This window comes from Ranitomeya imitator, chromosome 10 (genome assembly GCF_032444005.1).
Source record: "Ranitomeya imitator isolate aRanImi1 chromosome 10, aRanImi1.pri, whole genome shotgun sequence".
NCBI lineage: Eukaryota > Metazoa > Chordata > Amphibia > Anura > Dendrobatidae > Ranitomeya > Ranitomeya imitator.
The window spans coordinates 137,478,381-137,491,668 of NC_091291.1; the positions used below are offsets into that span (position 1 = coordinate 137,478,381).

Below are 13,288 nucleotides of genomic sequence, written 5' to 3' on the forward strand. Positions count from 1 at the left end.
GAGTCTAGTAATGCCACAACATTTTTCCCATCAACAGATAATTCACACAGGTGTTTCACTGTATCATTTTGACCCGCATTCACACTCACTAGCTGTGTAACCAAAGACATGCGTTTTCTAGAGTCTATAACATCGCACTGCATGGATTCAGCGGTAACAGGACAGTTCGCAGAAACATGACCCTTCTCATGGCAGCGGAAACACCTAACAGGTCCCCTACTGAGACCACCGTCCAATACTCTTGGTCTCGGAGTGCGAGCAGTCCCAGACTCCTCCCCCACAGTTTTAAGCGATTTTCCTTCACCCGTGGTCCCTGGAACAGTCTTACCGGTTCCACGAGGAGGAGGCACAGACCGGGGGTTGGCGGTGTCGTCGGGAAGTCCTTCTGCCACGGAATAACGCTCGACCAACTCCACAAGTTGATCCGCTGTCGTGGGATTTCCTTGGCTTACCCACCTTTTCAGCGCTGGGGGTAGTACTCTCAGGTACTTGTCCAGGACAACCCGCTGGATTATTTCGGGTATTGTCAGTACCTCGGGTTGCAGCCATTTCTTTGTCAAGTAGATCAGGTCGAACATCTGAGACCGCGCCGGTTTATCTTGCTGGTATGGCCACTGATGTACCCTCTGTGCACGGACAGCCGTCGTCACACCCAGCCGGGCCAGGATCTCAGCTTTCAGCTTCTCAAAGTCCTGAGCGACCTCTGGGTCCAAATCATGGTAAGCTTTTTGGGCCTCACCGGAGAGAAACGGGGCAATCAAATCAGCCCATCGTGCCTTCGGCCACTTCTCTCTCGATGCCGTCCGCTCAAACGTTGTCAGGTATGCCTCGACGTCATCTTCTGCAGTCAGCTTTTGCCAGTATCGACTCACATGGATCCTTCTGGACTCTGCTTCCGGGTCAGCGTCAGGCATGCTCACCAGGCGCTGCGCCACCTGTTGAAGAAGTTGGCGGTCTGCAACCGTCATGTCCAGTAACTCCTTCAGCTGTGCGGCCATCAAGCGATTAGCTTCGTGCTGTGCGGCAGTGGCCTGCTGCTGTACGGCAGTGGACTGTACTAAGGCTTTCACCACGTCTTCCATGCTGTCGCCTGTGCCACGGTATGCCCGCGTTCTCCACCACAATGTGACAAAACACTCTGGGATCGCCTTTGCTGGGGTCAAAGGTCACGTGGTTTGTGCATTGAATCTGAGGCGTACAGCAGGTTTCTGAGCAGGCTGACCTCAGGCCAGATTTATTAACGTGAAAGCAACACAAAAAACAAAACATAAAAATAAATCCTAGCCTGTCCGGCACTAACTAAACAAATACGTTGCTATCTCAACAACTGGGGGGGCTACTCCCACCCAGCTAACATCACACAGATCTTGAGCAGAGCTCTTCACTCACGTTTGTCTCACACAGGCAGGCAATCTGTGTGCCCCAGGCAGACACTGGAAACACCCAGCTGGTCATCTTTTATTCCTGCAATCATTAACCCATTAGCACCCTGAAGATACTGAGTGGCCTAATTCACATAGGACAAACACCTGGGCGAGATATACCTGCCTCCAACTACCACACCAGCATGAGTCTTGCATACTTTATATGTAGCATATCCTGGCCGTATATTACTTTATGCTGTATGTAGCATATCCCCGGCCATATATTACTTTATATGTAGCATTTCCTGGACATATATTATTTATATTGTATGCAGCATATCCCTGCCATATATTACTTTATACTGTATGTAGCATATCCCGGCCGTATATTACTTTATATGTAGCATTTCCCGGCCGTATATTACTTTATACTGTATGTAGCATATCCCGGCCGTATATTACTTTATATGTAGCATATCCCAGCCATATAATGCCTTGTTTTTTTGTGCAGAGTTGCAGAATCTCTTGGTGCAGGGAGACGCTCTTCTTTATTCCTCCAGCATTTAGATAAGCGTCCTTGTATCTGTAAATATAAGCTATTGTAGCCATAAATCAGGTCCTGTTTTCTGCACAATGCATATATAAATCAGGACGCAGGAAAGGTTCTGGTGCGTCAACTGATTAGATTTTATTGTAGCGAGCAGGGATCTGTAATGGAAATGCAGCTGCAAAAAGCAGGAATCCGGCTGACATTTAGTCCCTGGCAAATTGTATTTAAAAAAAAAAAAAAAAGAAAAAAGCAATAACTGTATACAGGAGCGAGAATGTTTCCATTTCTAATTAACCTTTGAGGTGCTGGAATGAGGTGCGAGGGCCCCAGAGCGAAAAAAAAAAAAAAAGCTGGAGGTCCCACCTGTTCATTGTAAACTCTGCTTTCACAATTTTGCACACCGGTGGCAGTAACAGCAAGGACTAGTGCAATGCTACATAGGACACTCTAGATGGAAATGTCCATCGCTGGAGCTCCAGGACCCCAATATTTTTTCTGAGCCCCAATTTATTTGCCAGTGTGAAACTCTATCACAAAGAGCTTCTGGAGGACTCGGCGTGTCTATTGCATTGCACAGACTTGGCAATAGTTTTAGTAAACTCTGTGTAGTATTTAATTTCCCCTCTGGGGGCACTGTGGGATAATTGAATACTTCCTTTTAAGGTTCCCCTGGAGATAACTGCTGACTGCTGGTGGTCATATCGGCCTGACACCTTTATGATTGCCTTATTTTTGTGCAACCTAACAAAAAGTGACTGTCCAAGGCGAACCCATACTATGTCTCCATTCTTTTATTAGCATTAAATACCATAACCATTGGATAGAAATTGGGTTTCCCCCATTTTGTTTGAAGACCACCCTCTTAGGCAGGGCTGTGGAGTCTGTAAGCCAAACCACCGACTGACGCCTCAATTTCCCTGACCCGTGATTCCGACTTCACAGCACTGGTCACTACTAAGCATGGACATAAAGTGCAGCACAGATTCATCTCAACAAAAAGCCGAGATCAGGAACAGAACAGACATTTATAGGACATTTCATAAAATTCTTATGAAAATATTTACAGTACTGAACCCAACTTATATATTTTAGGAGTCGGAGTTGGTTCATTTTATTCCAACTCCATCTCTGACTCCACCAAAATGGACACTGACTGCACAACTCCAACTCCACAACGCTGTTTAGTAGCCCACCCTCTTAGATGACCAACCTCTTAGATGACCACTTTTACATTCAATTTGAGTTGTCTTCTCAAAAAGGTTTTACAGATAGATTCTTCATGGTCGGCAAAGCTGGGGGGGGATCTATGATATCGGAACCATAATTTTCTCAGATGTTCCTCCAAAGCCATTCTTGGACCCTTCAGTAAAGAAGCCATGAGGTTTCTCTGCCATGAGTGATTAACGATGACTTCTTGTGGAAAGCAGTAGAAGTTTAGTCATTTGTACATGATCCATTTTCTCTGTAATGTTTGTAAAATATTACTTTGCTAATCATGTGCCTCCTCTTGAATTTAATATATTTGAATTTTCCTCATGTCCTTTGCTCTTTAGGGACTATGGACACAGATGACCCCTTGTTACAAGATGCTTGGTTTGATGATGATGAAGACGATGAGATGTCCTTCAAATCACCCATTTGTAACACTTGCCAGTGGACTTCTAAACCTTTAAACGATTCCATGCCAACCTGTGAATTTTGGAACATAGTGGGATGGATATTCACAAATGTTTATTGTGCCACCTTTCTCCTGGCTTTAGGATGTCTAGTCCCTGTGGTCCTTTCCATCATTATGTTTGTACATTACCCTACCCTTGACATTGACATCTCGTACAATGCTTTTGAGATACGCAACCACGAGTCCTCCCAAAGGTTCGATGCACTCACTCTTGCTCTGAAATCCCAGTTTGGCACCTGGGGGAGGAACAGGAGGGACGTTGCCGATTTCACCTCCGAAACGTTGCAACGATTAATCTTTGAGCAGCTTCAACAGCTCCACCTGAACACATCTCAGGCTGATAATCCCATAAGGGTTAAAAGGAACTCAATTTGGCACAATAGTACAGAGAGAACTAATTTCACAGCCACCGACTTTCCAACTACCTTGTCCTCTGCCGTGAACCAGTCCCGGCACCCTCGTGGGGCTTCGGTTAAGGAGTTTTCAGGTGTTTACGTGACTCCTAACACTCAGAGCCATGCGCATTGGCGGATTGAGCTTATTTTCTTAGCCAGGGGAGATGAGGAAAATAACATATTTACAAAGGAACGCTTGATGACCATCCACAAGATTGAAAGGAAGATCATGGATCATCCACACTTTCGGGAATTTTGTTGGAAACCTCATGAGGTTCTCAAGGATCTACCGCTTGGATCGTACTCCTACTGCTCACCTCCAAGTTCACTTCTAACTTATTTTTTCCCTACTGAGAAGGGAGGAAAGATTTACTACGACGGAATGGGTCAAGATTTGGCCGATGTGCACGGTAAGTCTCTACACCTTCTATTTTGGAGATCAGTTTTTCAAAAACATCATACCAATTAAGGAAAACCTTGCCAGCCATTCCAGTAACTCTTTATTACGGTAGATGATTTCTATTCCTGATAATGGTGGCCATGTTATACTGGATTAAGATGCAGCAACCAAAAATATATAGTAGTAATAAAAATAAAATTGCAAAAAATTTAAATGATCTGCTCAATAATAAGAATTCCAACAAGTCATCCAAACAGTTGCTTTCTTCTCTCTATTAATATGTGTTTCTCTACTGTTGCCTCCGGTATATTGGCACCATCAGAGCGCAACAAAAATATGGTGATCCATCTTCAGTACACGTTGGCTGTGAAGTCTATAGTCTATATAGTGTATATTTTGTATGTAGACTTTAATTTATTTATTTATTTTTTTTTAAAGGCTCACTAAAATTGGCAATGACCCATCCGGAGTTCTACTGGTATGTAGATGAGGCTCTCACTACACAAAACCTAAAGAGCTCGCTTTTGAGAAGTGAAATCTTGTTTGGTGCTCCATTACCGAATTACTACTCAGTGGAAGATCGATGGGAGGAGCAGCACAGGAAGTTTCAAAACTTTGTCATCTCCTACATAAGCATATTGTCAAAGGAATCTACAAGGTAGTATTATATAATAGTAGAATTCCAAAAATACAAAATCTACAGAATGTAACTACTGTCCTCAATGTAGAAGAAAATAATGTATAATACTGCTCCTATGTACAAGAATATAACTACTATAATACTGCTCCTATGTACAAGAATATAACTACTATAATACTGCCCCTATGTACAAGAATATAACTACTATAATACTGCCCCTATGTACAAGAATATAACTACTATAATACTGCTCCTATGTACAAGAATATAACTACTCTAATACTGCCCCTATGTACAAGAATATAACTACTCTAATACTGCCCCTATGTACAAGAATATAACTACTATAATACTGCTCCTATGTACAAGAATATAACTACTATAATACTGCCCCTATGTACAAGAATATAACTACTATAATACTGCTCCTATGTACAAGAATATAACTACTCTAATACTGCCCCTATGTACAAGAATATAACTACTATAATACTGCTCCTATGTACAAGAATATAACTACTATAATACTGCCCCTATGTACAAGAATATAACTACTATAATACTGCTCCTATGTACAAGAATATAACTACTATAATGCTGCCCCTATGTACAAGAATATAACTACTATAATACTGCCCCTATGTACAAGACTATAACTACTATAATGCTGCCCCTATGTACAAGAATATAACTACTATAATACTGCCCCTATGTACAAGACTATAACTACTATAATGCTGCCCCTATGTACAAGAATATAACTACTATAATACTGCCCCCCATGTACATGAATATAACTACTATAATACTGCTCCCTATATACAAGAATATAACTACTATAATACTGCCCCTATGTACTAGGATATATTGTTGCTGTTTTCCGATTATTGATCTGTTGCAATAGTTGATCTTGGATCTCTGTTGTCTCCGTATCATCTTGTCCCTCATGTTGGGGAGATACGCAGAGCTGATTATGTGTGTGACATGATGTAATCACTTCCTTGCGGAAGGTTTGAGCTTCGGAGGAGACACTAATGTGAAGTGATCTCCGGGGTTAATTTAGAAATTTGTGTTTGCGTTTACGTTCTCGGAGACAATTACTGCTTTGTTTTATGTGATTAGAATTGACTCCTAATTACTACCACTCACTTGTTTAACATACACATACAGTATCTGGAATTTCTATGTTGAAGGTGCAGGGTTTCAGTTTTGTTTGTATGTAACATTTATTTATACATAGATCTGAGGTTTGGTTGTTGTGAATCTGGCAGGACCTCTGTGATTCACTTCTGCACCATAATGACTCCATGGTGAATTTAGGTGGAACTCTTTGGTGAATATTGGTGGAGATGACTCTGGTTTGTCTGTTATCTTTGGTCTTCTTGCTCACAGAAGGGTCGGCTATTGACTTATAGGGTAGTTGTTTTCGTTAGGTGGCTCTGGAGGGATCTGTTTCCATCCATTTGGTGAAATCAGAAATTCCAACAACGACAATCAATGGGAAAGATTGAGACGTTGGACTCTGATCCATTGTGACAAAAAGTTGTATAATAGATCAATTCAAAGGAGACCTTTTTAATCACAGTACCCCAACCCTTTTCATGGGGGCCCGGGCTCTTTACAGATCTCTTGTAGGGATCCAGGCACTGTGTAGTCTATGATGGTAGTCCTGTTACTTTATAGACATCTGATAAGAGCCTATGGACCCTCCAGACCATCCATTAGTGTCCAGAAACTCTACAGAACTCTCATAGAAATCCACACTCTTTATAGATCTTTAATAGTGGTCAAATCAGTCAGTAGACCTCACATGGGGTCCACACACGCTCTAGACCTCTGAGTCCAGAATCTCTGTAGTGGTTCATACAGGCTCTAGACTTCAAAAACAGGTCCAGGCAATCTTGGGCTTTTTTTAGGGGTCTTGACACTCTTTAGACCACTTTTACATATTTCAGTATATTTTTTTAAGACCTCCTAGTATTCCTGGCACTTTAAAGTTCACTCATAGCAGTCCTTGGACTCAGTAGACCTTTGATTGTGGCTCAAGAACTCTAAATAGAATTTTAGGGTTCCATCAAGTCTACAGATCTATGTTAATGGTTAATTGTCGCCGTAGATTAGTCATAATAGTCCAGATACTCTATTGACCATTCATCGTAGTCCTGACTCTCTGTAAGCTTCTTGTATAAGTCCAAGTACTCTATAGACATCTTATAGTGGTTGAGACAATCTTATGACCTCTCATAGATGTTGAAGCACACTATTGAGTTATTGAAGTCCACATAATGTATAAACTTATCTCAGTATTTGGTAACGACATAGGCTTCTCATTCCATTGTAGGTAGTTTGGAAACTTAGCCTCAATATTTAGGCAAACTATAGACCTCTCCATAGTAACCCACACTTTACAAACCTCTTGGACCAGTCCACGCACTTTATTGACCTTTCATAGGGGTTCAGACACTCTCTAGGCTGCCCGTAGATGCTGGAAGACTCTATAGACCTATCACAGAACACAACAGACTGTATAGATCTTCATATTGGTCCAGGCACTCTAGATACTTCTCATAGGTGTTCAGACCCTTAACAGACCTCTTGTCAAAGCCCACTGACTTAATAATAGACCTCTCGTAGAAGTCCATTGACACAATAGACCTCCAGTAGATGTTCAGTGTCTTAATAAACCTCTCGTAGAAGTCCATTGACTGAATAGATCTCTCGTAGAAGTACATTGAATTAATATAGACCTGTAGTTGAAGTCCATTGACTCAATAAACCTCTAATAGAAGTCTAGGAACTAAATATACCCCTAGTTGAAGTTCATTAACTTAATAGATCTGTCATAGAAGTCCATTAACTCAATAGACCTCTTGTCAAAATGCATTTACTTAATGGACCTCTCGAAGATGAACAACAACTTAATAGACCTTTCATAGCAGTTTAGTGATTTAATAGACCTCCCGTAGAAGTCCAGGTGCTCTATATTTTGGCTTCTTCTCTAGGTCTAAGCACTCTACCGAGGTCTGGGCATTTTTTTTAAACCTAAAGCCATATATATTAACCTATGAGATCTCTTTAAGTTTTGGTATCAGCAGGGTTTCTCGCTTATAAACCCACGGTGATAGAATAATGGGATGTGTTACTGTGAAATAATTCAGACTCTTCTCTACGTACAATCCTGGCAGTCATCCTGAACTCGGCACCGATGTCACTTCTTTATTCCGCCGTCTCTCGTCTTGCTGACGATGTAGTGTAGACCTCGCCTGCTTTTCTCCGGATTGATGCTGTATTATTCTCTTAAATAGGACTGTCTCAATTTAACTTCCCACATTCTCCTGAAAATTTCTATCTCCAGCTCCCGTTCTGTAGACATCAGCAATTTTCTACAGAACAAAGTAGAAAAACTCCCTGAGAAGCCAGGAAAATAGCAGAGCGAAGCGGAAGGAGGCAGCATCTCCGGTTGCCTTTTTTGTAATAAGAGTCTTGTACTGCTTAGTCTTGCACACGGTTCCCCTTCTGAATGTATCACCACAATATGACTGGAGTGGATGGCAAGCGAATTGGGGGAGAGTTTGAGGTCCTCCTGACTCCGGGTATGATAGTATGAACCACAGTGTCCCCTCTACCTTATCTACTTGGTTGACCAAAAGAAAGATAAAACGGACAACAACCCCATTTCTGGCAACTACGGCCCAATGGGATGGGTGACCCAACTTTGTTTTGCCCTATTGCCCCTTACCCATGGACAGCTTGAAACTGCAGAACTTCTCCACTCTAGGAACTAGGATGGGGGAAGCCAGTGAAAAGATTATATCCTTTCTTACCCGAGGGAGGTGAGTACTTTTCGAGGTCTCGATGAGCCTTGACTCTTAGAGGAGACCTCACTTGATTTTTGCTATTGGGTCCATACTTTCCTTTGAACACCCTGTGCAAAAGTTCACACCTGTTAGTTGTTGGGCTGAGGTTGATCTTGGGTATAAGATTAGGATGTTTCTAAACTTTCTTCTATCAAACCCTAAATAAAGCCGTTTTCTAGGAGGACTCTGGGGGGAGGGGGGGAGGGTTTTGGTTCGCGCCATGCTTCACCACCATCTTGGTTCCACATCTGGCTTACGCTTGGCACAGAAGTGACCAGTACCCTAGGGGGGTAGGTCGACTGAACATTGAAAGTGCTAAGCCAGCCCCCTTGTCAATACTGCAGAGAATGAGGCTGGCTGTGGAAATCGATCAGCCAGCCCCCTTTGAAGTGATGATGTATGAAACGCCGTGGAGGAATAATGCTGCCGAATCCGGAACCAAAGTGAACACCTGCAGATGTGGGTCAGAGGGGCGATAATGGAAGCCTAGTACTATGTTGCATAACTTATTATTTTAAGCCCATTTGAACAGGACAACCCCTTTAATCCGGTCCTGATCCTACAGAGCGAATATGAAATGTAATGTCAGACAATGCAGCAACGATTAAAAGTGAATCCTCATAAACCATAAATATACAATGCCGTCTTTACCATATAAATGATTAAGTAAAATAATTAGCAGCCTGAAATCGAGCGCCGTCTCCAATATATGGCGTTATACGGCGGACTTTATGTATGCATTCTCTTTGTAGACCATTATTGGAGAAGAAAATCCGTTTTCACAAGTGGGCTCATAAGATAAATTAGTGAAACCTAAGCCATTAAGTGGATACTAACGGCCCATTAACAAGTGGCAGTAAAAGGCGGCAGTAAAACATTCTAAACATCAAAGACGTAATAAAGAAAATTGAATCTGGATCTTCTCTGCTGCCTCCGCTGGTCGGATGTGGGTACTGCGACCATAAGAGCTTCCCGATTTATAACTCTGCTTTACGAATCCTCCCTATACTCGTATCTCCAGTCACTTTGTATTTCCTTCCGTCGTTATGATGCGCAGTATGAATCCGATTCCTGATCAGTCACCTTGGGCCGCGTAGATAAATACCCATAATCCCTCACTCTTCTGATTGTTATCGGAGAAGTGACATTATCAGGCGGAGCGGAGCGATACACCGTGCTCCTCTGATTTTGTCTTACACGTACAAGATATTTTGGGAACATTTTCTTAAGGATTCATTATTTATCATTTCTGGGACATTTTAAGCTGTGAGTGGTGTTTGTTGCTGCAGTAAATGATGTCTGTAGGGCTCCGATTGTTTATCGCTACAGGTCGGCTCAGTGAGAACATAGTAATATTGTCTTATTTGTGTCCTTTCTTGTGATTCTTCCTGGTGTCAGTAAAGTGCAGGTGCTGTACGGGGGAACCGACCTGTTCGACTATGAAGTGAGGACCACGTTCAATAATGACATGTTACTGGCCTTCATCAGCAGCAGCTGCATCGCCGTCCTGGTGTACGTCCTCACCGCCTTCTCCGGTCAGTGTCTCCTTACACACTTTCTACTTCTCCGCCTCTTTCTCGCTCTCTTTTGACATTTGCTCTTACTTCTGTTTATTAATTTTTTTGGTTCTCCTTCTTTCCCATCCACTCTTCTGCTGCTTGTTTTTCCATCTTTTTACTTTTGTTTCTCCTTCCCTCTATTTCCTTATGTTTCTCCTCTCCCTAATTTTTTTTTTGCTTCTCATTTTCTGTTTCCCCTTTGCTGCACCTTCTATTTATTCTTTTATTCCTCTTTATTTCTCTGCTTCTCCCTTTTTTTTTTTGCTTTTTTTTTCTCCTTTCTCTTCTAATTATTTTGTTCCTTCGTCTCTTTATCTCCACTTCTGCTTCCTCTGTTCTCTCCATTTCTTCTTTTTCTTAGATCTCCTTCTTCCATCCTATTTTGCTTTCCCTTCTCTTGCTGTGGGTGTTTTTTTTTCTGCTTTTTTTTTTTTTTTACATTTTCTTCTCCCTCTATTTCTTCTTTCTCTTCCTTGTATCTTTAATTCTTGTTTTGAGCCTCCTTATTTTTCTTTCCTACTTTGCGCCCTCTCTCCTTCTACTTCTTTTGCTATATTTTTATTATTCCCCTGCCAATTCTGTTTCCACTGTTCCTTCTACTTCCTTTTTTTTTTTTTTGCTTCTCCTTCTCCCTTTATTTTCTCTTTTCTCCCTCTCCCTCATATTAGCTTTTCTGATTCTGCTTACCTTCTTTTTATCATCCTTTTTTTTTCCTTCTCTTCCACTTTACCATTTATTTTATTTGGCTCTGCCATCTTTTCTTTGCTCCTCCTTCTCTTCCCAATGCTCCTCCTTCTATTTGAATTGTTCTTCCTTTTTCTTCTTGTTTCTCCTCCTTCTCTTTTCTCTGCTGCTCATTTTCTTTGCCATGCTGTTACTTCTCTTCCGTCTGCTGCTGCTCTTTCTCTTCCCTCTGCTGCTGCCGCTCCTTTTCCTCCCTCTGCTGCTGCTGTTTTTCTTCCCTGTACTGCTTTTTCGTCCCTCTGCTGCTCTTTTTCGTCCCTCTGCTGCTGCTCTTTCTCTTCCCTCTGCTGCTGCTCTTTCTCTTCCCTCTGCTGCTGCTCCTTTTCTTCCCTCTGCTGCTGCTCCTTTTCTTCCCTCTGCTGCTGCTCCTTTTCTTCCCTCTGCTGCTGCTCCTTTTCTTCCCTCTGCTGCTGCTCCTTTTCGTCCCTCTGCTGCTGCTCTTTCTCTTCCCTCTGCTGCTGCTGCTCCTTTTCCTGTTGCTCTTCCCTCTCATCATCTATTCTTTCTCCTCTTCTTATTCCTGTTGTTGCCTTTTATACCCATTACCTTCCGACTTGTTTGGTCCGACGTCTGCATATCACTAAACGCTACAATCACTATAGTGAGCTGATTAATGGGCGGTGTCACAAACTGAAGATTGCTAGAATTGCTCATTAGTGCTGCTGACTCTCGCACCTTCACTCTTTCTTACTCCTGCAGTGTTCCTCACCTTCTTTGGCATTGCCAGCATCGGTCTGAGTTGCCTCGTGGCCCTGTTCTTGTATCACGTGGCCTTTGGAATACAATATCTTGGAATCCTCAATGGCGTGGCGGCTTTCGTCATTGTTGGGATCGGTGAGTGTGTAATATTACTGAGAGTAGACTTGTATCTTTATAAGTTGTGTGCTCTCCCTTTGTTTGGAAAAGTTGAAGAACCAAATAATCCTCCTCCCGCCGTGGGCAGTGCACTCTGCACTCTTCTCTGGTGGTCTGTAGGGGGGGTCATTATAAAGACAGTTTGCCTCCTCTATGTGATACTTACCAGTTATATTCTGCTTTGCTAGGTATATGTGCACTATATGACGCCACACAAAAAGCCGACTGTGCATAACCCAGGACCCACTAAGCGTAAGGACCCCCATAGGTATCAAATGTTCTTGACACGTATCAAGCCAATAGTCAGGTGGACAGGGGGCTCGCGTACACCGAAAGCTGCCTGTATAGCGGTATTATTTCTTCACTGTATGGCATTTAATATGCAGAATGTATGTGAGTACTATTTACGTGATATTACTTGGCGGTATTATTTCTATTTCACATACTTCTATTGTATACGAGTGAAATTGATGTAAAAGGATGATTGTGTCTTCGGTGTTTGGACTCCTTACATCCGCACGGCAGTGACAGTGTGTGAGACAGGTCCGCGTCGCGGTGTCAGCCGACGGTTAAACAGGCAGGAGGAAGACAAAGCCTCGAAAGTGATGTATCTGGCAGCAGATAACGCCGGGAAGATCAGAGGGGTAATTGCTCTGTGACATTATGAGCATCTATGATCGGTAACGTTCCCCGGGCTGGATGCGCTGCTCAGAACAAGACATTTCACACAGATTATGATGACACATGGCGCCGCTGACACCGCGCTGCTAAAGGGACAGAGCGCGGAAATGTGACCACGTCCTTTTAATGTCATTTAAAAAAAAAAAAAATTATATATATATATATTCATGGAAATAAAAGATGCATAAGCAATGTATAGTGTGGTGAAGTGTCATGTAATAACCGGCCTTCATACAGGCCGGGCAGGATGATGGTGTGTGTGGACCCTCGGGATATAAAGTGTGCCCCCTGTCTACCATACTACAACATCACAGGCTGAGAATGTGTTTCCCCATTCCAACATCAACCGAGTGCTGCCAGATGGCGTCCCGAGGTCGTTCCCTCTCACGGCACCAGCGTCACACACAGGATGGCAGCGTACAGCACGATCGGTCTCCTCGCATCTTCTTCTATTCGCCTCTGTGTCTTCAGTTACTGCTCCCTCTCCCCTCCCACAGCGCAAGATGATGCAGGGAACCTGCAGGACCCCGCCGCCGCCTCCCTCCCTTCTTCCCCGCTTCTCTTT

The 13,288-nt window shown here is 42.8% G+C and overlaps 1 protein-coding gene across 1 annotated transcript in view; it reads left to right on the forward strand.

Moving 5' to 3' along the window:
* The window catches only part of DISP3 (dispatched RND transporter family member 3), a 91,251-nt gene that overhangs the window by 34,705 nt on the left and 43,258 nt on the right, over nt 1-13,288 (forward strand). Inside the window, exons 2-5 of the mRNA XM_069742827.1 lie at nt 3,468-4,397; nt 4,826-5,045; nt 10,283-10,419; nt 11,887-12,021. Coding sequence (XP_069598928.1) covers nt 3,473-4,397; nt 4,826-5,045; nt 10,283-10,419; nt 11,887-12,021 — 1,417 coding nt within the window. The 5' untranslated portion in view covers nt 3,468-3,472. The remainder of the gene's footprint in view (nt 1-3,467; nt 4,398-4,825; nt 5,046-10,282; nt 10,420-11,886; nt 12,022-13,288) is intronic.